General features: G+C 36.5%; 1 protein-coding gene across 37 annotated transcripts in view; it reads right to left on the minus strand.

Moving 5' to 3' along the window:
* RIMS2 (regulating synaptic membrane exocytosis 2) overlaps positions 1-26560 on the minus strand; it is a 621959-nt gene that overhangs the window by 74542 nt on the left and 520857 nt on the right. For 15 of the 37 annotated variants that reach the window (XM_047783440.1, XM_047783443.1, XM_047783438.1 and 12 more), the window contains one exon: positions 13300-13541. The exons of the other annotated variants lie outside the window; for them this stretch is intronic. In XM_047783440.1, coding sequence (XP_047639396.1) covers positions 13300-13541 — 242 coding nt within the window. The remainder of the gene's footprint in view (positions 1-13299; positions 13542-26560) is intronic. 37 annotated transcript variants of the gene reach the window in all.

Consider the following 26560-nt stretch of genomic DNA (forward strand, 5'->3'; position numbering starts at 1 on the left):
GGTGTTTGCCACAGAGTCTAAATTCAATCAATATTTACTGAACAACAATATGCTATGTTAAGATGTTATAAGGTAGCGAATACGAGTGTCAGTTAAGAAACTTCAATGAAAAGTTAGAAGGGTCAGCATCAAAGAGGACAGGACATTTTTCATTCTACAAAGTCTGTGATACCAAATAGCTTTCAAAGCCCAAGAGGACAATGAGCCAAAACTCCTACTTTTTTTCCATTTGTTGGAAGAACAAATTATCATTACTTCTAGTACAATTTATACTGCTTAGCTGGGGCTTTATTAAATTTACATTAAGTACCTACAACTGCCTTTTTGGAAGTCTCCCTAATAGGTAACAGGAACAGGACTAATTGCATAAAAAGCATTTAGTAGCTCCATATATCTCTTTGGAGTATATGGGAATTTCATTAAAATGGCCTTTACCTTAAAATTACATTCTTATACTCTATACTCTGATGTTCAAAATTAAAACATTTAATTTTAATGACATTAAAGGACTTCTTTTCCTTAATATGTGCTGCTCAGCTTATAATTAAATTCATTATGGTTTAGTTATTCACAGTTACTAGGACTTTACTGATTACTAGCATGTACAATCTAATCCTTTGGCTATTTATATCTTAAAATTATGTCCAATTACATTAAGTGAAACCCGTATTAAATTGGAAGTAGTTCTCTGAGAAATTTTTATTTTGAAGAGAAATTTTTCCCCCCTAATGATATGAAAACAACTAATTATAAAGACATTCTGTTAGCAGTGGAGGGGGTCACACAAAGAGTACCAGCTTTGGGGTGTTATCTGTCTACCACGCAAATTCTAAGACTTGGTATTATAAGATGTAAAATGAGGATGATAAATTATACATCTCAGGTTGTGAAAATTAAAATGAATAAACTATGCTATTGCTAATTATGTTAACGACTGATAAATTATTTTCTTAATTTTATATTAGAAAAAAGCTTATATATTAATGACTAGTATGTGTTCTTTGGTCAAACAGTGTAAATCGTAAAAATTAACTTTTATTTCCATTTTGAATTGACTCCTAAGAAGTGTACAGGATGTAAATAATGATTTTTTAAAAAATACCTACAATATTTCCTGGATCTCCCCACTTTTACATCTCCATCCACCATCATCATTTAAGATGGGCAGAATCGTCCCTAAAGATGTCCATCACTATTCTCTGGAATCTGGAAGTAGGTACTTTGCATAAGTAATTCAGGTTAAGGAACTAACACAGGGAGATATTCTGGATCATCTAAGTGGGCCCAATCTAATTACATGAGCCCTTAAAAGCAGAGAACTTTCTCTAACTGGAGAGATGCAGCAGAATGGGTACTCAGAGAGATTAGAAGCACAAGAAAGAGTCAATGTGCCAACGTTAGCTTGGACGATGAAGGGGGCCATGTGTTAAAGAAGATGGAACTTCAGTCTGACAAAGGCAAAGAACAGAAGTCTGCCAACAACCTGGATGAATTTGTAAAAAAGAGTCTTCAAATAAAGGCCCTTGATTCTGATCTTATACGACACAGAGCAGGGAAACCTGTCGAGCTCACTTAGACTTCCGACAGATTGGTTCCAATATATTAGGTGGCTAAATTTGTGGTAATTCCTATGGCAGCAATAGAAAATTAATACACCATTGATTGGACCCTCATCATTTATGCTCTAAACTAATAAAATGGTCTCTTACCCTTGACCTCTAGTCTTCATTGACAAAATCTTTCTAGTTCTGCTTGTAATGACTCTGCTCCAAATCCTGCAATAGCTCCCTTCTGCCAACTCTACGGTTCAAACTCTTTGGCCTGACATTAAATTTTTTCTAATCTAGCCCTAGCCAAGATAAATACTGCTCATGTCATTGCCCACTAATTGTCAAATACCCTTTGCCCTGCTCATACATACGCTGCATTTCCATATCTTTGGTTCTAATATTGCCCATCTCTGAAATGTCCATGCTTATTCACAAGTTTAAATATCTCTAATTCAAGGCTTGGATCAACTGTTATCTTGGCATCAGTGTTGAGAGTAATCATTTTCAATGCTACACTAACGATAATAACATTAATAATAACAGCTAAACTAATATTAATAACATCAACAATTGCAGCTGCCATTTATTGAGAACTTGTTGGCCAAAACTTGTTCTTGTTTTAAGAACTTCTGTAAGTGCTGATAACCTCATGAGGTAAGAAGACAGACTGCATTATTTATACAGCTGAGGAAATGGAGGTTTAAAGAGGTTAAGTAACATGTCTATAGCAGAGATGGGATCTAATACTAAAACTCTACAATCTGTTTTCTCTAAGCATACAACTCATTTCTTCTGGTAGATTTGAAGATCAAGTATAAAAGCTATGAGTGGGGACTCTGTTTTAATAAATTTTGTCTCACCAAGATGCCTTCCTTGCAAAGAGTGATAAAAATGTTTACTTAACGAGATGAATAAATGTATAGTAATGTCTGTGCTTTAGGGATATTATTAAAATGCCATCAGAATTCATTAGCAAATTTTTAATAATTTCACTAAGAATGTAATATTTATATTTGAGAAGGGGTAATGCAAGATAATCTCCATGTATAAGTGGATAGTTCCTTAATAATATCTTTCAAGAGCTCTGTTATTCTTTCCATAAATAGTAATAATAAAAAACATTAGAATATGAGGTGAGAAATAAGCAATAGTTGACATATATTTATATGATCATTTATAGCTCTTAAAACTTCAATGTACCAGTTTAATATCTTGAGGAACATAGTTTTAAGTTATCCTGTCTATAACAGAGATACATTGAATTGTTCATTCATTCATTCATTCAAACAAATATTAACTACTTAACAGATACCTATTATCTTAGGTACCATAGATGTAAAAATGAATGAGATACAGTTCCTTCCTTCACAGATTTGCAGTCCAAGGGGATTCAGACAAATTAAAATAAATTATATACAAAATGTTATTAAAACACAAATGACCCTTAAGAATCTAAAAAGCAGGCCAATATTTTCCTACCATAAAAAATATTTTGGGGAGTTCCTGTTGTGGCTCAGCAGAAATGAACCTGACTAGTAACCATGAGGATGTGGGTTCAATCCCTGGCCTCACTCAGTGGGTCAGGGATCCGGTATCGCCATGAGCTGTGGTGTAGATTGCAGATGGTGGCTTAGATCCTGCGTTGCTGTGGCTGGGGCATAGGCCAGCAGCTGTAGCTCTGTTCCACCCTTAGCCTGGAAACTTCCATATGCCATACGCACAGCCCTAAAAAGCAAATATAATATATATATTTTCAATGCAACAACAAAAAATAAAATATCCAATTAGAAATTGGGTTTCTAGGCACTAATAATGAACCGCATCAGGAAGAGAAATTAAGAAAACAATCCTATTTACAACTGCATCAAGAAAGAATAAATTACCTTGGAATAAATTTAACAAAGGAGGTAAAAGACCTATACACTGAAAAGTGTAAGACATTGGTGAAAGAAATTGAAGAAGACACAAAAAGATGTAAAGATATTCTGTGCTCATGGATAGAAATTAATATTGTTAAGATGTCCATACTACTCAAAGCCATCTACAGATTCGATGCTAAATTCCAATGGCATTTTTCACAGAAATGTAACAAATAATCCTAAAATTTGGATAGAACCATAAAAGACCCTTCGAATAGCCAAAGCATCTTTTGAGAAAGATGAACAAAAGAGACATCACAATCTCTGCTTTTAAACTCTATTATAAAGCTGTAGTAATCAAACTAGTGTAATATCAGCATAAAGACAGACACAAAGACCAATGGAACAGAATAGAGAGCTCAGAAACAAGCCCATGCATTTTTGTCAATTAATTTACGACAAAGGAGCCAAGGATACAATACAATGAGGAAAGGACAGTCTATTCAGTGCTGGGAAAATTGGACAGCCACATTCAAAAGAATGAAACAGATATCATCTTACATCAAACACAAAAATTAACTTAAAATGGATTTAAAGACTGAATATAAGACCTGAAGCCACAAAACTCCTAGAAGCTCCTTGACATCTGTATTGGCAACAATTTTTTGAATTTGACACCGAAAGCAAAGGCAATAAAAGCAAAATAAACAGGTGGGACTACATCAAATGAAAAAGCTTCTGCACAGCACAGGAATCTGTTAACAAAATGAAAACCCAGTCTACCAAATGGGAGAAAATATTTGCAAATCATATATCTGATAAGGTGGTTAATATCCCAAATATATAAAGAACTCATATAACTAATAGCAAAAACCCCCAATTCAGTTTAAAAATGAGTAAAGGATCTGAATAGACATTTTTTCCAAAAGGACATATAAATGGCCAACAGGCACATGAAAAAATGCTCAACAAAAATTATTAAATTATTGATAATTATCTGGGAAATGCAAATCAAAACCACAATGAGACTATCACCTCACACCTGTTAAAATGGCTACTATCAAAAAGACAAGAACTAACAAGTGTTGGTGAGGGACGTGGAGGAAAGGAACTTTGTGCAGTGTTGGTGGGAATGTAAACTGGTACAGCACCTATGGAAAGCAGTATGGAGGATGCTCAAAAAATTAAAAAATAGAGCTACCATAAAATCCAGTAATTCCACATCTTAAGCTTTCAGCTGAAGAAAATAAAAACACTAACTTGAAAAGATATGTGTATCCCATGTTCATTGCAGCATTATTTGTACTAGCCAAGATAGGAAACAACCTATTGATGGATGAATGAACAAAGAAAATGTGATACACACACACACACACACACACACAGGAATATTATCCAACCAAAAAAGAATGAAACCTTGCAATCTGTGAGAAGATGGATGGACCTTGAGGGCATTATGCCAAATAAAGTAAGTCAGACAAAGACAAGTATCATATATCTCTCATATAGGTGAAAGCTTAAAAAAACTAAATACCAAGCTCATAGTTACAAGGAACAGACTCGTGGTTGCTTACAAACTTCCAGTTATAAAAAAGTGATGGGGATGGAATGTATAGCATGGCAACTATAGTTAATAATACTGCAGTGCATGATTGAAAGTTGCTAAGAGATTAGTTCTTAAAAGTTCTCATCCCCCTCCCCCACAAAATTCTGTAACTAGGTAAGGTGAGAGATGTTAACTGGACTTAGTGTAGTGATCATTTCACAACATATACAAATACTGAGTCATCGTGTCGTACACCTGAAACTAATACAACATTGCATGTCAATTATATGTCAATTAAAAAGAAAATGGGAAAATGACATAACTAGACATTTCTCTGAAGAAGATCACAAAGAGCCAATAAGTACATGAAAAGATGCTCAATATCACTGATCATTTGAGAAATATAAATCTAAACTACAGCAAGATACCACCTCACACCAAGTAGGATGGGTATTATAAAATAAATAAGTGTTTATGAGATGTAGAAAAAACTGGAACCCTTGTGTGCCACTTGTAGGAATATATTTTATTAATTTTCCCGAGAACTTCGATTTTTTTAGTGACTTTTTGTCAGATGTTAGAGAGTCACTCTATTAACTTTCAACAGAGGCTAATGGAAAGCTTGATTGGAAGTTTCAAGTCTACCATTTTTGTGTAGTTGCAGTATTAGTACTGTACTCAATCCAGTTTCATTGCAGGAATCTTTGCAAGCCTCTTGCCCACTTCCTCATAATTAATGAAACTAACACCTCCAGAAGGGCATGCAACACATGGCTATGTGACATCCAGACCAACTGATAAAACTAGGGTAAAGACATTTATTAAATATGGCAGCACTTAATTTCTTTTTTGGCTTTTAGGTTAAAAGACAAAAATAAATTCTAACATTTTCATTCTACTCCCCCGAGAACTTCATCATGCCTCCCAAAGGGGTACATGAACCTTTCACTGGAGATCACTATATTTGATGCTGTACCAAACACTGAGAAGGATGTACAAAATAAGAAAACAAGAGCCCAGTTAAGAGACAGACAACTACATAAATGATTAGTTATTAAGCATTATAATTAGAGGAACTATAAAGTACTGTGTGAGCTTAGAGATTATTATAAGGTGAAAAGAATAGGGATTCCTCATTGGCCACAGGGTATAATAGCTGATCTCACTTAAGCTCTGGATCTGAAGCTCTCTCATGTACTCAGTTTTCCCACAAGTAATCCCTCTTTTTTTTTTTTTTCCCTAAAAACAAAACAAAGCAGAATTCTCCTTTGACTCTTTCTTCCAAGCTAGTCTATTTCTTTATTTCCTTTTTTTATCAAAAATCCTAGAAATTGGTTTTTTTGTTTGTTTGTTTTTTTGCCATTTCTTGGGCCGCTCCCGTGGCATATGGAGGTTCCCAGGCTAAGGGTCTAATCGGAGCTGTAGCCGCCGGCCTACGCCAGAGCCGCAGCAATGCAGGATCCGAGCCGCACCTGCGACCTACACCACAGATCATGGCAACGCCAGATCGTTAACCCACTGAGCAAGGGCAGGGATTGAACCCGCAACCTCATGGTTCCTAGTCAGATTCATTAACCACTGCGCCACGACGGGAACTCCGAAATTGTTTTTTTTTTTCTGCACTAACACAGTAGTTGCCAGTCATATGCGCCTATTTAAATTAGATTTATATAAACTAAAAATGTAAAAAAGTTAAAATTTTAGTTAGTCACACCAGAACCACATTGCAAGTGCTCAATAATCACATGTTGGTTGTATGGTAGCTACGTTGGCTACCGCGTTGTATTGGATAGTGCAGATACAGAACACTGCTGACACTGCTGAAAGTTCTACTGTACTATAATGGAATAATTAAGAATGGAAGTCTTGAGGAGTTCCCATCGTGGCGCAGTGGTTAACGAATCTGACTAGGAACCATGAGGTCTCGGGTTCGATCCCTGCCCTTGCTCAATGGGTTAACGATCCGGCGTTGCCAGTGAGCTGTGGTGTAGGTAGCAGATGTGGCTTGGATCCCGCGTTGCTGTGGCCCTGGTGTAGGCCAGTGGCTACAGCTTCGATTGGACCCCTAGCCTGGGAACCTCCATATGCAGTGGGAGCGGCCTTAAAATGACAAAAAGACAAAAAGACCAAAAAAAAAAAAGGAATGGAAGTCTCCAGATCTATACTGACTGGATTTAAGTTCTAACTTCAACCTGTGCTAACTGGGTAAACTCAGGGAAGCTATTCCCCCTCCTCCTACTTTGGTTTCCTCATCTGTAAAATGACGGTCATGGCAACTAGTTCTTGCTTTATAACATTATGGTGAGGTTTAAATGATTTACATATAAAATGCTTAAAATAGTGCCTAGCACATAAGAGTGCTCAATAAATATCTCAATAAATATTAGGAATTCTAATTTTTATCTCAAATTATTCTGAGTCTGTTTCACCTCTCACTTTTTTTAACCTGCTCCAATCAGGCTTTATCTACCACTGCAAAGTTTGTCAAGGTTTACCAAATGGTCAATTCTCAGTCTTCACCTTACTTATACTACCAAAAGCACTTGACACAGCTGATCATCCTCCTTAAAATATTTTCTTCCTTTGGTTTCCAAGATATCATTATCTTCTTTTTCTTTTTCCTTAATGGCTACTCTCTCTTAAGTTTCCTTTAATGGATTCTCCTCCTGACTTCTAAATGTTGACATATACCTAGGCTCTGTCTTTAGTTTTCTTCTTGATTCAAGTTATACTAAGTAATATTACCTAGCGCCTTGGCGCTAAGTATCACCTTCTGTATATTCCCAAATTACATGCTTATTAGCCTTGACCCACCAAGCTCTAGATGCATATCCAACTAACCACATAAGTGGTATACTTAGATATCTAATGGGCATTTCAAAACCAACATGTCTAAAATAGAATTCCTGATTCCCCATGAGGCTCAATTTGCTATTGATAGCTTACATCTATAAAGTGATTTTTAAGTTCTGAAAGCATTTTCTTATACATTTAAAAATATTATCTTTATAAAAACCCTGTTAAGATAGCAGGTGTTAATTCCATCTGCCAGATGAACATTCTGAGTCAGATATGTTGGGTAAGTTTTTTAAGAGGCCGTATTTTATATCTTATATAACCCAGGGTAAGCAATAGCATTCAAGTCTGCTTATTCACTCCTTATTCACGTGCCTGCAAGGTTGATGTTTAGCAAGATATATTTAAGCTTTAAAAATGGCGAGTTTCCCCTTAAGCAAAGAAGGATGAAAAACAGCAATGACAAAAGAGAGATACGACTTAGCTACTAAGTGTATTAACCAACATATCTTTATAAATGGTTTATCCTTCACCAATTATTGTTTATGTGTGATTACTGATATAATCCAGAATTAATTTTACCATTCATTAGAAACAATACCATTTTGCTGCATTTTCTATTCTTCAAAAGGCACGGGAGCAGTCTTTATCTAGTCTGGTACAATAACATTTATTTTTACTATGATAAATATCACTCTAAGAAATTGCAGATATTATGATATGTTGTTCACTAAATGATAACTCTATAACTTCATTACATGCAGATCACCAAAGATTAGAAAAAGGAAAATTAGGAGTTCCCATCAAGGTTCAGTGGTTAACAAATCCAACTAGGAACCATGAGGTTGCGGGTTCGATCCCTGGCCTTGGTCAGTGGGTTAAAGATCCGGCGTTGCCGTGAGCTGTGGTGTAGGTTGCAGATGCAGCTTGGATCCGGGTTGCTGTGGCTCTGGCATAGGCTGGTGGCTACAGCTCCGATTAGACCCCTAGCCTGGGAATCTCCATATGCCACAGAAGTGGCCCTAGAAAAAGCAAAAAGACAAAACAAAACAAAACAAAAAAACAAAAACAAAAACCAAAAAGGAAAATCAGAGGTCACTAAATGAATTCTTTAAAATGCAAATATACTGGCTGAAAATGTATTTCTTGGTTTTAGGCAAGACACTCAATACAACTTACAGAAGTATGTCTAAACAAAGGATCTATTTTGTTTTCAAAATATTTCAGTGTTAAATTCTGTTGGAGCTTGTGACTGCAATTTTAAAAGAAAAATGCACATAAAACCCTTACTGAAACATATACATATAAATAGACTTTAGAAACCTGTTGAAAGTTTGGATTCTAGTAATTACAAAACAATCTCTGTTGACTATTCTATAGTTAAACTCAGGTTTTAAAATGAGAGACATTTTGGGAGTTCCCGTCCTGGCGCAGTGGTTAACGAATCCGACTAGGAACCATGAGGTTGCGGGTTCGATCCCTGCACTTGCTCAGTGGGTTAACGATCCGGCGTTGCCCTGAGCTGTGGTGTAGGTTGCAGACGCGGCTCGGATCCCGCCTTGCTGTGGCTCTGGCGTAGGCCAGTGGCTACAGTTCCAATTAGACCCCTAGCCTGGGAACCTCCATATGCCACGGGAGCAGCCCAAGAAATAGCAAAAAAAGACAAAAAAAAAAATGAGAGACATTTTGAATTCTGTCAAGATAGGTCAAAGCTATTCAGTACGTAGATAGAAATAATTGTGCATTTTAAGAATGATAAAAATTTTAACCATTATATGCCACTGAAGATAACAACAAAAAGGAATACGTTATTTTCTGTTATGCTATATATATATAGGAAGGGGCTACATGGTATAATAAGTAACAAACTGCCTTTCTTAAATATGCCATCATCACAGCTTTTGTGAAGATAAAAACCTAATCAGCATATGGTCAACAGATCTCTATTTTTAAACAAAAACATTGTCAAAGAAGACTACATGGGATACTAATGACAAAACAATAAATATATGAAGTTGATCACTGGGAGATACTGACCATTTTCTTCTTCAAATCTTCTACACTCTTAGCTCCTGTGACACTTCTCTCTCATAGTGTTTGTCCTTTCTTCTTGGTCTTCATTAGCTCCTCTTCTGCCCAATTCTAAAAAGTTAATCTTCCAGAGAGTATTGTTTTCACCTACTGCTCCTTTACCATAGTGTTCTTCTTGGGCAGTCTCATCCATGCCTTGGTTTCAAGCATCCTCTAAACTTTATAACTCCCAGATGTATGTCTCTGGTTCTGATACCAGTTTTTTTTTTTTGGTTTTTAGGGCTGTACCTGTGGCATATGGAAGTTCCCAGGCTAGGGGTTGAATTGGAGCCACAGCAATGCCAAATCCGAACCGCATTTGCAACCCGCAACACAGCTCAGGGCAACGCTGGATCCTTAACCCACTGAGTGAGGCCAGGGATGGAACCCACAACCTCATGGTTCCTAGTTGGATTCGTTTCCACTGTGCCACAAGGGGAAGTCCCTGAAACCAGTTTTACAAGTATTTATTTGAACATGTTCTAGATGTTTCTACGTGGATCTTCCACAGATTTCTCAGATCCAAAGTACTCTAAATTGAAGGATTCATCCTTGTCCTTCTCCCAACTTATACTTTTATACTTCCAATATCCATCAATACAATGCCCATCCCTCCAGTGATGCAAGCCAGAAATATGGAGATCATCTTAGAATTTTCTGTCCTTCACTCCCATATTCAACCTGTCACTAAATCAGGTGACTGAGTATGAATTCTGCTCGTCAAAAATTCCCTAATTTATCACCTCCTCACTTTATTACAACCGACAACTGACTTAGTTCAGGATCTTATCTCTTATCTGAAATATTACACTACTCTGCTGATTGACCTAAAATCCTCTTTACCAGACACTGACTTTAGCTGAATTCTTTAGTGCAGCTCCACTAGAATATAAGCTCCAAGAGAAGGATCTCTCATCATGTCCATGTTTTCTTTAGGATACAGTACATGGTAGATCTCAAAAATTATTTCTTAGAGAAATAAATAGTAGCCTGAATGAACTAAATATACATTATGCCAACCTGACCACATCAGCTCTCTACTGAAATTCCTTTAAAACTTTCTATCATCTACAAATTAATGTGGTCTTTAGGACTGCGCATGACCTATCAGCATCACCTCTAGCCACGTTCAGTCCAACATTTTATGTGAGTATTACATCTATTGCCTCTCATTCCTGTTCATGCCATGCCTTTGTCATTATGGTTTCTAATTGTCCTTTACCTGGTTTAGCAGTCACTCTTTTTTCAGGCCTTGAATTAGGCTTCATCTCCTCCAGATATTCATTCCTATAATTCTAGGTTGGGTCAAGTAATCTTCCTCTGAGCATCCAGCACATTTTCTATGTAATTCTAATTTTTCCACTGATATAGAATCTTAAAGCAATCTGTTTCAATATCTATCTTCTACTAGAGTATAAGCAACTCGAGTTATAAATGATTTCTTACTCATCTTTGTTCTGTGTGCCTGGAACACAGTAAGTGCTCAATATTTATCCAAAACCAACCCTTGAATGAATGGAATTATTTAGTTTAACACAACATATTCTCTCATTTGTAGTCTAGTTCATGTCTATTTTAGGCTCTTCATTTTAAAAAAATTAATAGACTATAGTACTTTGTTTTCGTTTTTTTTTTTTTTTTTTTAAGAGATGACCTGTGGCATATGGAAGTTCCCAGGCTAGGGCTTGAATCAGAGTTGCAGCTGCCGCCCTATGCCACAGCCACAGCAATGCCAGATCCCAGCTGCGTCTGTGACCTACACCACAGCTCACGGCAACACCAGATCCTTAACCCACTGAGTGAGGCCAGTGCTTGAACTTGAGTCCTTGTGGATACTAGTCAGGTTCATTATCATTGAGCCATCACAGGAACTCCTAGACTATATTTTAGAGCAGTTTTAGGTTTATAAATATTTGTAAATTTTAAAGAGAAAAAAATGCAATAAAGTTCTAACTGCTAGAGAAAAAAAGCCCCTCAAGGAGTTTCTGCTGTGGCCCAATGGGATTGGCAGCATCTGTGCAACACTAAAACACAGGTTTGATCCCCAGTCCAGCACAGTGGGTTAAAGAATCCAGTGTTGCCACAGCTGTGGTGCAGATCAGCCAAGGTTCTGATCTGATCCCTGGCCCAGAAACTTCCATATGTTGCAGGGTGGCCAAAAAAGAAAAAAAAGAAAAAAAAAAAGAAGGAGCAGCTCCTCAATTTCAAAAGGCCGAAGGCCAACATCTGTCACATTGGCACAACAGTTAATTCTGTATAAATATCTGCAATTTAAAAAATCACTTAAATATGATCTTTATGTCCATAAATTAAATTTATAATTCTACATTAAAATGCAAAATAACATTTCAAAGCATCGAATGAAATATTCCCTAACAAGAATCTCATTAAATACAGTAAGTCACAATCAGGATATAAGGAAAGCCATCAAATAACTATTTCAATATAATATTATTATATAAGGCTCAAATTCTGAAATCACTGTGACAGTCTATAAAACCAAGGTTAGGCGGGTCCAGGAATTAACACATCTTTAAATTCTTTTGTGTTGAAGATTTATGCCCTGACTTCTGTGTACCAGAACCCTAGTATTCAAACATATATGAGATTTAATCCATTTTTATCTATTTGCCTATATTTGTTTGCTGTAAAAGAAACACCATATTATATGCTTTTGTTTGTTTGTTAAGTAGAAGACAGGCTATTATTTCCAAGATACCAGGGATTTAATGTTTAATTATCAACACCCATTTGAAAAAAGACATTGCTTTGACTACAATATTCTTAATTGCTAACAGTGGCTTTTCTGAGTAGGAGTGTTGTATCTAATTTATTTTTGCAGATGTGATTTAGAAGCTGAATTTTAAAGTAGCAAAGCTTTGAATATCTTCACTGTCAGCAGAAAACTGGTCCATCCCTGCTGCTGGAGAATACTGCTGCTTGAAGTTTTAGCAGGGAAGTAAAAACTGCAGTGAGAAAACTGATACAACTGGTAAATGCTGCTTACAAACTGAAAAAGAAGTTAGGTGGTCAGCAATAAAAGAAGTATACTATTCCCACAAAATATGTGGTGTCATCTTCATCATGGTTACTTGCTGGGAATGAAAATTAATTCGGGTGGTTCTAACTTGAGGAACCTAAAGAAAAGCAAGTATCTCACAGATCAGTGCACCTTTACAAGGGATTAGCGACTGACAATCAGGGAGAACCACAGCTTATCTCCTCCCTGAGGAGAAAAGACATCAAGTGCATTTCAAAAATAGGTAACCAAAGTTCACTCTGAAGCAGGTTCACTGATCACTGAAAAAGAAAGTCACTGTTATATTTTCAGAAAGGTTAACCAGTTTCAAATGCCCCTTTCCTTCTGGAACATGTCATCACCCACACACGTTACTGTGATAGAATGAGTAAGAGAAAAAGAACAGGTACTTTAATTACAACTCGACTAGGAAGTCAAAAGTAACATAAAAATGCCTACCCGTTTGGCTGAGCTGAGAAGCACTGCGGCTTTTCCGGGAGAGACCAACAATAGCTACCATTTTGGCCCCAATGCTAGAGCGCCGCTTTTTGCTGCTGGTGCCCAAGGTGCCCACTGCAGTGTCAGACTGGCTGCCATCGTTCTTCTCTAGCGAGCACATGTCTCCGCTGATGCTGGTGCTTTTGGTCAAGTTCTTCCCTGAGATGCCCATTTGTCGGCTTTGCATTTTGGATGTAAAGACACTGTAGGCCGATGGATCATTAAAAGTGAAGGCAAGAATAAAAAGGAAAAGACAGAAAAGGTATTTTAGATGAACTATCTGGTGTATAATTCAATTATATCATTTATGGGACATGTTTTTAGGATTTAAACATTTTCAAATACCATGGTCTTGAATGGGTTTTACTATTCAGGGCTGCCCTTAATGTAACTATCCAAAATCACACTTACGATTTCATTTCTGCTTTCAAAGAAGGCACTGGTTTGCATGGCCACAGGAAAAAAATAAAATTCATGAAACATCAGTGGGTCCCTTTGGGATAATATGCTGTCCTGCAAGTGCACTACACTTTAAAGTAGCCATCTAACACAAGAAAGCAGTTTCTAAAGCATTCTTCTGTAATTTGCTTTACTATGGCCTTCAAAAATTAACCTGATGAGTGGGGAAATTTTATTAAAAAAATGGCAAAAATTATAGCTTCCATTGCTAAGAATGGCCCTTTAATTAAATTTTCTCATGTTATTAATAAGATTTTCCTAATAATTGTTAAATTTTCTAACAGGGATTGGTTTTTTCCATTAGTTTTGAATTGAAAATGATTTACTTCAATTTACATGGTTTCATATTTATTGATATAAGTATATATTCCCAAAGTGAAGAAAAGAAAGATTTTCCTCTTGCATTCATTTGAAAGAAAGGTCATGATCAGTTTTCTAGATAATAGGGTAAGATGGCAACCATTTTTAAAACATTTTTTTCCTCTATCCTAGGGTAAAATCTACTAAAAAGCTAGGACCATATGTTAACTTTATGAATCTATGTCCATTTTCTCTAAGTACTTAAGAGGAAAAAGACCCAGTATGGAATTTTTAAAAAAATACAGTGAAGTGTACTATTTTATCCTTCACATTAGTTCTAAGAAGAAATGGGGCATAAATAGAGAGACAGAAAGAGCAAGAGAGGAGACAGTGTATATACTTAAATGATTCCCCAAACCAATCATTTAAGCTTGTTTGATTTTGCTATTCTTTAATAAGCAACTACAGAATAAACTAGAAAGAGTCTGGGAGGCAACAGTAGATGGGAGCTTAAATACTAGCCTTGCTGCAACTTAACTGACTTCCTTTAGAAAAGTTAATTGCTTTACTCTAAGCCTCAGGTTCCTGGTTAATAAAATAATATTTTATTTTACTTTCTTATTTTAAAGATAAAGCTGTTTCCCTTTCTAGAACTTAGTTTCCTCATTTAATAAATGAGAAAACTTAAGTAAAGCACTAAGCAGAATTGGAGATACATAAATGCTCCAGAAATTATTTTCCTCTTCTCATTATTATTACCACCACCATCATCAGCCATTAAGCATCCATCAAACATGTTAAACTGGAATAACTATAAGGTCCCCTTTACAAAACTCTTTGTTCTCAGGTATCTTATTTCATGGATTCTGGGCAAATAAACACAGAAATGCAGCATACAACTTTTATGGCATGGTATCATTAGAAAAGGCATGGGCATAGCCCAGAAAAGTCAAAGTTTCATTGAGATGAAGGCTTTCAAAATAATAACATATATTCCACAGTCACAGTTACTAGTATTTCTGTTATTTATGTAGGCATGCTCACCTCAACCACATACCTACATAAAAGAAGCACCTAATCTACTACCTATCAAGAAAGTCAAAGAGAGACTCTCAAAATATTGTACCTCATGGTTTTTGCATTTTAATTTTCATGGTTAGATATAAGGACCATAAAGAACTTGGCCAAAATCAAGCAGGATCTAGTAAAATACTAACTCAAGTGATAAATCAGTTTATACATAAGTATTTTAATGACTATTTGGTTTTAGGGAGGTACACTGCTTTTCAACCTAAGAACTTTGATAACAGATTATCTACAAAAAGGGTTATTAAAGGTTTTCCATCTCCTTGAACTTAGAGATCACTAGGGATGAGTTTATGAGTAGCTGCCCTCCAGTGCTGTTTTAAAGGGAGAGAGACTGAGGATAGAGTGTCACTACCAGTTTCCTTTATGTTCCTTGCTTGGTCATCTAAAGCTTTAAGCAGACAATGCTGCAAGCAAACAAGCTATCAGCTGACATTTAAAAGGTTTTGTGACTATTTATGGAATACTTTGTAGTAAAGAATCTGTAAACATGGGTGATCATCTGGAATGCTTAATATAGTTAAGAAAGCATAGACCCATTCATTCCATTACCAATCACTTTAAAACAGAAAATTTGTAAGGATCTGGTAATATGGTAAATCTCCAATACTGCTGGTGAGGGTATTCTGAAGGGCAACATGGCAACATATATCCAAAAGCTTTAAAAAAACATGGCTCCCCTTTAACTTGTCAATTCTACTTTTAGGATTTATCCTAAGGGAAAAGAGCGAAGCTCACAGATTTAGCAAGAATAATATTTATTGCAGAACTGATTATAATATCAAAACACACATACACATACAGAGTAAAACTCCATAAATGTCTAACAGTAGAGGGTGTTTAAGTTATATTCATCAATAAAATAGGATGTACCTTTGAAAATGCTGTTGTGAATAAATATTTATTAACATAGAATATGTTCTGATATGGGAGAAAGGGCGAGTGGAAGCAGATACCTGCAGCTTAGCTTTGGCTGGCACACACAACAAATATGGATTTACCCTACACCTAGAGGACACAGGCAAATTCAAATCCTAGAGTGACACGGTGGCACAAATAGAAAAAAAAGAGAGAGAGATTCATATAAAAAGAAATAGAGGAGTTCCCGTCATGGCGCAGTGGTTAACGAATCCGACTAGGAACCATGAGGTTGCGGGTTCGGTCCCTGCCCTTGCTCAGTGGGTTAAGGACCCGGCGTTGCCGTGAGCTGTGGTGTAGGTTGCAGACGCGGCTCGGATCCCGCGTTGCTGTGGCTCTGGCGTAGGCCGGTGGCTACAGCTCCGATTGGACCCCTAGCCTGGGAACCTCCACATGCTGCGGGAGTGGCCCAAGAAATAGCAACAACAACAACAATAACAAAATTAAAATATATATATATATATATATATATAAAAAGAAATAGACATCTCTTGCTAAACTGGCTAGTTCAGGCAGGTAACCTGGTCTCATAGATGATCCACCAGTTACTTGCATGAGAGGGGACTAAAGGGAATATAAAGAAAAATAAAATCGTATGTTCAGAGTATTTATGCTTTTTGTGAAAAAGTACAAATGTGCATAGCAAAACATCTAAAGGATATACTGTGAACAGTGTGTTAAAAGTAGTTTTAATTTTCTTTGGTTAATAGTTACGATTTTTAAAAATGTTCCCTTTTTCCCCCAAAATAAACATAAAAGGTGTCAGCAAAAAGAAAAAAAATTAAAACAATCAGACAAATAAAAAGAGCAATCAAGGACCAAAACAGTTCAAATAATTCAATTGGCAAGGGTCACTCCCTGGGCTAAAAGTATAGCCTGGCTTTCAAGCTACTTCTAAGAGATTATTGCACAATAATATTGGGTGTTGAAGTAGGATGTTCAATTCCAGAAAGAAACACTGTATTTACATATTTCTAAATACTATTTTATGTATGCTTTCTAATTTTTGGCATTAGAAAAATAATGAAACACTTTATTTAGTATTCTCAGAATAAGTAAAATCGCCGATGTAAGTGATTTATTTTATGACTTAATTGCACTTGTTGAAAGTTGTATCCTGAAATACTTTTAAAAGGGCAAATCTAACACTGTCTGTAATTGTGAATAAGGTAGGTTAAATATTTGGAAATATTCCCCAAAGACTTAAATAGCATGTTTAAGAGTTTATAGGAGTTATGTGATTAAACTAAATGGAGTTTATAGGTCAAAAACATTCTTTAATAGGCTTAAATGAATAGAATTAATACATAGTTTGGCTATTAAGATAAACAGCAAACACAGGATAGACAAATTGAGTTTCTAAGAACTGGGCATAGGAGTAACATTGTAAATAAAATATATAGTCATATAAAAATGTTTCATCATACTGAGGGCTGGGAAGGTGTTCCGGAGAGAACTTGCCCAAGGAATTAGAGACTAGAGTGACTCAGAAGTTTATGGACAAGGGAGTTTCCATTGTGGATCAGTGGCAACAAACCTGACTAGTAACCATGAGGACCTGGGTTCGATCCCTGGCCTTGCTCCCAGTGTTGATGTGAGCTGTTGTGTAGGTCGAAATGCGGCTCAGATTCAGCATTGCTATGGTTGTGATGTAGGCCAGCAGCTGCAGCTTCGATATGACCCCTAGCCTGGGAACTTCCATATGCTGCATGTGTGGGCTTCAGAAGCAAAAAGAAAAAGAAGTTTAGGGATGAAGTATAGAGGCCATTATAGTTCATACAATGGAGTGTGAGAACTGCAGCACACAGAAAAGGCACTTGAGGAGTGGAACTATTTATAACACTTTGGACCAGTAAGTGGTGCTAGAGAAGCTTGGGGGGCTCAAAAGTTAGAAGACAATAGTAATGATGAGAGAGCAGGAAAAAAACAAACAGTGAGACTGGTCAAGTCCCCAAGCAGTATGCCACCCTGAAAGCCTTAATTCCTTTTCCTTCCTATTGCTGTGTTCCTAGAAGCAGATGTCAAGAGGGGACCGAATACCTGTTACCATGATAACACAGACTGGACTGCACCAGTTGCCAGTCACTGAGTGGATGTTTGGATTTTGAGAAGCATTTCTTGAATTCTGGCACATTCTTTGTGGGAGAGGGGGCAGGAGGGTAACAAACCCTGCTCCTGTCTAAAGTTCACCTCATTAAACATTTTCTTTATGTTACATATTATTTGTTCCCTAAAATGTGGAATTTGAAATTATGATCCTATATTAAGATTTAATAAACTATTTCACTTACTCAAATGATCATCTATACTTTTAGGCTAGTAAAGCAGTAACTATTCAATATATGGCTTTTTGAATACATATCCCCACAAATATGGGGATACAAGAATAGTATGACATAATCTGCTTTAATTAATTTCTGGCAAATATATCGGCATGTAAAATGCAAATATGGTTGCATAAGAATGCGGTCTTAGTTTTTAACTGAAATTCCAATGATGGGCTCTAATGTCATAAAAACCCAAGTTAATATTCAAGAAAACATCTATCTCTGAAGAGTATGTACAACTTGAGTGTCTCATGCTAATTCCTTGATTTCTGGAGATTACAGGAATTTAATATTTAGTATTTTTAACATTACTGCAGGTACTGTGTATTCATGCACTTTATTGTTACACTATAATATATTAACATAGCATCTAAATGTATTGGAGGGTGTTTGTATGTGTCTGTGCCACAAAGTTGACAGCTAGAGTTAGGAAGGAATACGTACCTAATTAACAAAGCATTTTTCATCAAACATCTGCCTTGCTTGTAGTCTTTAGCAATAAAGTTGTGTTTAATGTTTTTTTTTTTTTTTTGTCTTTTTGCCATTTCTTGGGCTGGAGGTTCCCAGGCTAGGGGTCTAATTGGAACTGTAGCAACTGGCCTACACCAGAGCCACAGCAACGTGTGATCCAAGCCAAGTCTGCAACCTACACTATAGCTCACGGCAACACTGGATCCTTAACCCACTGACCAAGGCCAGGGATCGAACCTGCAACCTCATGGTTTCTAGTCAGATTCATTAACCACTGTGCCACGACGGGAACTCCTGTTTAATGTTCTTCAGTCTTGGGTCTCATGATAGGAAGCAGTGCATTGGTGATTACAGGGCAGGTCACTGTTCACTGAGGATAATTTAAGGAGCACCAGGAAGGCCCATTATCTCCAAATTCCTTCCCCAACATCCTGCTAATGCCAAGTAAAATGCCACTACATCAAAGACTTCTTTAAGAAAAAAAAGATACATTTCTTATTTTGAGGTTTGCTCCCTTTTAACAAGACAATACCTCTAGGATTTGCTCGTTCGTCTAAAAGATATTTACTATGCACCTGCTACGTGACAGCCACTGCTCTCGGAGTTAGGGGCATAACAGAGAAAGAAAGAGAGTGTCCCTGTCTTCATGGAGCTTTCATTCCTATTGCTATGAGGAAAGATGATAAATAAGCAAATAAATGCCAATTTCAGATAGTGATAAGTGATCTGAAGCAAATAAAGTGGTAACAAGGGACTGGTACATTGGGGGAGGGGCAACATTAAATAGGGGGGTTCAGTAAGGCCTCTCAGAAGAAGAGTTGACTGAGCTGAGAACTGAATGAGGGAGCCAGTCACACTATGAGTGTTCTAAACTGGAGAGGAGAAAGTTACAAATATGAGGAGAAAGAAGCTTTGCTATTGGAGGACTTTTATAAAACCAGTGTTAACTGAACGAGGTGAAGGTTAGGAAACCAATACAAGGGGTCGTGAAGAGAGGATAAGGCCTGGATGTGTTAGAATAAATACACGGCCGGCATGACTTAACCTTATTTAACTAACTATTCAGACACCACATCAGAGCTGCCCTAAGTCTGAGAACATACACTGCATAGGTGGTTGTACCAAGAGACCTGGGATCCAGCCCAATTCTTTTTCTCTAAATGTAACATGAATGGGCCTTTCAGAGACAACCTAATTACCTTTTTTAAACAGTGACAAATTTGTGAAGGCTAGATCATTAGAAGAATTAGGAATATTCCTTTATTAACTGAACATTCATAAGTTCATTTCAACTCTTAGGTGTATCTATACATCAATCCTTCACTCTCTCCTGAATTTACAAGTGCTCCATCAAATCACTGAATGACAGATCCCCACCCTGACAGGAGTTTGAAGAAATTTACTTTCAGGGAAACTGTTAAGCTTAACTACTCTATAAACCAAAAGTACACGTTTCTCTCTCTGCCTATCACACAGTGATCGCGGTTTCTAATCATTTACTTTGTCCATCATCATATGATCCTTTTTCATTGTCTTTAATAAGTTATTTGTATTTCCCTGGACTCCTTTTAGCTATGTTCTGTCTTCCTTAAAAAGTTAAACTCAAAAACTACACCTAAAAAGTACATTATTTCCATGTCACTTGCTTTTACTATTGCTTTAAGATAAAAACTTAGAGATAAAATGTATTCAAGTATGATTTTAAAATGTTTTCATTATAACATGTATCTTAAGAAACTGCATCTCTTCTCTGACTTCATCTACTTTATAACTATCCTCAGTGACACGATCTAATTTCTATTTTGTTTCTTTTTCTCCTTGAATTTTTAGGCCTACAAATATTTCTGGACTCCGTTAATTTAAACTACAGTGAACATTCTTGCCACTAACACATGGCTTAGTTTAGCAAACTTCTACTGTGTACCCATATGGGGTTAGGCCCTAGGGAACTAAGTGGCTGAAACAGTGCCTGAGCTCCCTGCTTCTGCACTGAGGGGCATAACTAATAGGAAGAATACTTCCTTTTTTTTTTCTGCACACAAAAGGAGAATTTTCTTCTAATTGGCTTTTTCAAAAAGAGTGTCTATTTCTTAAAATCTCTCCAGAGGAAAACACTTTTCTAGCTTGTACAACGTTTCCATTAAGGCTAATGTAGCTTTCACCTAGTGGTGAATAAAAACAATGAGTGAGACACAGTCGTTTAAGGAGCATATAGTTTAAAAATATGGGATCCTGCTGTATAGCACTGGAAACTATGTCTGGTCACTTGTGATGGAGCATGATAATGTGAGAAAAAAGAATGTATACACATATGTGTGACTGGGTCACCTTGCTGTGCAGTAGAAAATTGACAGAACACTGTAAATCAGCTATAACAGAAAAAATAAAAATTATTAAAAAATGAAAAAAGAATGCAAATATAAAAGTAGAAATACTAAATAAATTAGTAAAAAAAAAGTCATAATATTGGAATAAAGGGGCACTGACACAGTTCTAAGAGACTTCACTGGAGGGAGAAAGAAAAAAAAAGCAGAGATCAGGAAAGCTCTATAAACTTGGGTCTTAAATCATGGGTAAAAATTATCACAGGTAGAAAGAAAATATGAAAAGAGAGACTATTATGCATAAAATGTTGAGGTAAGAAAGAACATGCCATGGTTTTCAGGTGAGCAGTGCAGTTTGGTTAAACCGTAAATGTTATAGGCTGATAATCATGGAGATAAATCCAGAAAAGCAGATTAGACCCACATTGCTATGTGAGGACTTGTAAAAGGAGTCACAAAAGCTGAGGGAGCTGGAGAATCACATGACGAGTCATCAAGCTGATGAATAAGGAAGGCTGTGTAAAATGGTGGCGGTAGTCACCAGGCTTTTTACAAGACTCTGTTCTCCGCCTTGCAGGTGCATACGAGGATCATATTTCCTCACCCCTTGAGCTTGGAAGTGGTTTTTTTGACTCGTGACAAATGAAATGTTGGTGGAAATGAGTCCTATCTCTTCTGGGGAGAGGCGTTTAACCGGTGATGTTCAACTCCAACTTTTCTTTCCCTGCGACTGTAAAAGGGCCTCTATCAGACCGAGCCCCTGAGTGACTCTAATGGGCAGAAAGGAACTGTTGTTGGTAACCTCACAAAAAATTCAGGGTTGTTTATCACAGCAGCACAATCCAACATGTCTTGACTAACAATGTGAGGAGAGACTGACTAGGAGTTTCCAGCAATAATCCTGGGGAAGGCAGTAAGAACCTAGGCTACTATATTGCTAATACTAACAAATAGAAAGCAAAGAATAATGTAAAAGTTATCTGAAAGGAACCATCTATACAGCTTAGTATCTGGACCTGGGAATAAGTATAATCATAGTTCAAATTAGTAAGCATTTGCCATGCTATTCTAAGTGCATTATCTGAATTAACTCATGTAAATCCTCATGACAACTCTTAAAGAAGAGAAAACTGAGGCCCTTTGAGAGCATAGTCTTTGCCCAGGGGTTCTGATTTAGGAAAATACTGGAACCAATGAACTTCCTTATGGAGAGGTTCAATAGGAGAAGGCTGTATACTCAGGTCACGTGCTCAAGGGAATAGTCAGGACTAAACAGATGGAGTCAGTAAGTATTTGTTGAACAGCACAGGACAGATGAAGTTAGGATGAGCTAAGTAGGTGAGCCAAGAGTGTAAAGAGAGAAAGAAAAAAGGTTGAGAAGATACCCCAAGGAATACCTGCAGGTAAAGATTAGGAAAAAGAACAGTGACTGAGGGGACAGAAATGCATTCTCAAAAATGAGAAAAATAGAGTTAAATTCCACAGAAGACAAGAGAAGAATGAGGTTCAGGAAAGCAGTGGTAGTCAAAGACGTAGAATTAATTAGCAGGAACACTTAAGAAAAGCTGTGGACTTAGAAGTTTAGAGGGTACAACTGACTTTTAAGAAAGCAGCTATTGAAATAAGAGAAATTCCTTAAGATGGAGAAATGTATGAGTTTAAAGAAAGTTTGATTTAAAACATTAAATTTTTATGCTGTGAGGAAATTTATTAAACAGAAATAAAAGAAAACCATCTGCATATCTGTTTAACTAACTGGCTAATGATTTACCAGAAAAGCTTCTTTTACTCATTAGTCCTCCTTTTCCTAATTTAGGAAATGAGGAAGTTAGAGATCACTGTAAAGATACTTTTAACTCTAATACCTTTGTTAATCTGTTTTTTTTTAAATTAATTCCTTTCAAATTATCATGGTTCTTTTTTGCTTTCTTTTTAATTGTTTTGCTTATTGTTTCCCCAAATTTTCCTTGATATATATATTCTCAGCAATGACACATCTCCCTTTACAAGTTTCCAGAATAAATTCCATAATCCTAATCCATCGATTCAATGTGTGTATAATCCCCTTAAATTTTTCTGTCTCACCTGTACTTTACAGTTAACCTCATCATTCCTATTTGCAAATTTTTTTAGGCATTAATAGACTTCCCTCTAACTCAATTTCATTTCAGCTTTTTCTGATTTTAACACATGATTATTTAGTACTTCCAATAATGTGGAAAAAGTCCATGACAAATTATCAAGGATACGTTCACTGGCCTATTACTTCAAAGACGAATTTACATTTTCCACCATTTTTACTAATATGAAAGAAATATTAATAGTTAGTTTTGCAAAAAAAAACCTGAGAATTTTGATTTATTCTTGCTAATTATCCAGCGCTATAATCTGTGTATCAAGTTTTGTAGAGTATTTAACAAATGATGAATATTCTGCACTACTGAAATGATTATCCTATACAAAAATTCACATTACACCACTAAAAATAACACTGGAAGCTAAACCACAATATGAAAATATTCTTGATCTGTAACATTTAACCTGTATAAAATCACTAGATGTTGTTTCAAAATGTATAACAATATATAAATGGCTATAAATTAAGGTTATTAATTCTTCAGACTCTAAATTACAAAGTATATTAGTTCCATATTTTGAAAAATAGTGGATGCTCTGGTTTTTCAAAAACTTGATTACAAATCAAGTCCAAATTAAAAAAAATCTCGACATTGTGCAATCACATTGCATCATTTCAGAGACTGAGAACATACTTTAAACTTATATATCTTGATGAAATTTAATTATTACCTATACAATCTCCATGTCTAATTAAAAACCAATCTTTCAAATTCACATAGAAGAATCTACCAGAATTTCTGGAGAATCAAGGAACTAAAAAAAAAAAACCACCTCATTCTAGAATTTTTTTTTTCAAGAGGGCAAATATATATTACCCATACATTATTCCTTTGAATTTGAAAATGAGGCTGCTTTACGGAAGTTATCTATGCTTTCCTTATACTTGCCTGACAATAACTGAGCAAAAGGAAGTCGTTTCTTGCCCTTTTATCTTTCTTAGCACATGTATGAGTACAGATGAATGATTTATAGAGCATCAGAAATAATTCCCACTGTTTCAAGTTCTCAGAGTTTGTGGCATCATCGTCACACGTCACATTATTCTTCTTAGTGAGTTTCCCATTATTGCTGCAGTAAAGGCTTTCTTATCAGAAAAGACAGCCAGTTTTACCATCTGCCGTCTTTAACAGACAGCAGGGCTCCAGAGACTAGGCCATAGAATGTGGAAATGTCGAGAGGAAGAGGAGCACAGTGTTCTTTCTGAGACACTACTGCTATCAGTTATCAGGTTCCTTGCTTGCTTGGGAGAAAATCAGGGTTCTGGGCTTTGAGATAAAAAACCAAGAAGAGGTCTTTCCATTAATAGCACATACTGACAGGCCAATGATTACAGATATTTTAAAATATCTAAAAAACAAAGCTCCAAGTGTAATTTTTTGTATTTCTTAATTCAATTTTAGTGGGTATTAACAAATTAATGTCCAAAGACTGTGGCGGGGGGGGCGCCTGTTAACATTTTTTATTTTCAATATATTATGATGTTTTGCCTGTAGCATGCCTTTCACATGCAAATTAGCCAAATCAGGAGTCAAACCTTCCCTCTCTGGCCCATTTATACCCAAACAGTATTTCCATGTCCTAGATCTTACTAGGGCTTGGTACCAGGCAACCGGAGATGACTCCTATACTCAAAGTCCAGTCTGCAGAAATTATTCAAACTAGCCAGTCTTAAACTGTTTACTTTGCTTATCTTTCCAGCCCCCAGTAAAGGTTCTGGCCTTGACTTTTCTCTCACTCCTGCCCCTTCTGCCTCCTAATCTACTCTGTTGCTTTCCCATATGGCCTGCATGGTGTGGCAAGCCTCCTGTTTCCTAGGTCAAAATTCACAAACTTTTTCTTTTTTTTTTCCTGATCCCCTCCTGTGTCTCCTCTTGTGGCCATACCCGACTGACCATGGCACAGGACACAGAACAGTATGCAGGTATATATGCATAAAATAACTGTACTTCTTGTCAAGGATCATGGTTTAGAGCCTTAGTTAATGAATTTAGAAAAACAAAATAATAAAATTGCAAGGGATAGGAAGCAAAATGCCCAGAAGCTTTAATGTGTAAATTACTTTGTAAGTATAGATGGTATCTAGGTTAAGACTTAAACCTTATTTTAAATAGAATTTAGGCATTTCTCATGGAAAACAAAATACTCTTCAGAAAGATAATCCCTTATTCTTTGTTAAACTACACTTTCCTTGCCTCATTGGATGAATACTGGCAATTTCTCTTTGATTAAAGGCAGTTTTAATAAATACAGTGTCTTAAAATTCTCAAGATTATCCTTTTGTTCACCTCAAAGAAGATATTATTCTTTCATGTAAAAATGTGCAAATACATGATTTAATTTAGTATATCTGCTTAGCTTAAATTTGTGCATGTAGACAATGTTCCAGTCATCACTACCCAAGTACAAGGTGGTTTTACATGTCACTCAGAAACCACCATAAATAGAAAGATTATAATCTTCTTCAATGATTATAATGACAGTAATATTTTGACAGGATGTCCTTGGTCATATCTACTAAATCTTTCTTGAAACCATTTTTTATTTTATTTTATTTTATTTTATTATCTTTCTCTCTCTTCTTAGGGCTGCACCTGTGGCATATGGAGGGAGGTTCTCTGGCTAGGGGTCGGATTGGAACTGTAGCCACCAGCCTACACCAGGGCCTCAGCAACACGGGATCCCAGCCACATCTGCAATGTACACCACAGCTCACAGCAACACTGGATCCTTAACCCACTAAGCAAGGCCAGGGATCGAACCTGCATCCTCAGTCAGGTTCGTTAGCCACTGAGCCAAGATGGGAACCCCCCTTGAAACCACTTAAAGGAAAGTCTTCAGCTTGTTAGAGATCTAAACTTATTTTGTGTTTCTTCTGTGATTCCAAGTCAATCAGTTCTACAAAGATTTTGAGTTTCTACTCTTTAATGACATCTCATCACACACAAAGCTAGTCTCTCTCTCTCTCCCTTTTTTTTTTTTTTTTTTGGTCACACCGGTGGCATGAGGAAGTTCTGGGTTCCAGGGCCAGGAATTGAACCCATGCCAAAGCAGCAACCACCAGAGCCACAGCAGGGACAGCACACAATACCTAACCTGCTAACCTACCAGGGAACTCCAATGCCAGTCTTTTAAGGTCAGAAAATCATCCCTGGAAATGGAACTAACATAGACATGTTAAATGAACCATTTTTTAGTCTA

The sequence above is a fragment of the Phacochoerus africanus genome, chromosome 6 (genome assembly GCF_016906955.1).
Source record: "Phacochoerus africanus isolate WHEZ1 chromosome 6, ROS_Pafr_v1, whole genome shotgun sequence".
Lineage (NCBI taxonomy): Eukaryota > Metazoa > Chordata > Mammalia > Artiodactyla > Suidae > Phacochoerus > Phacochoerus africanus.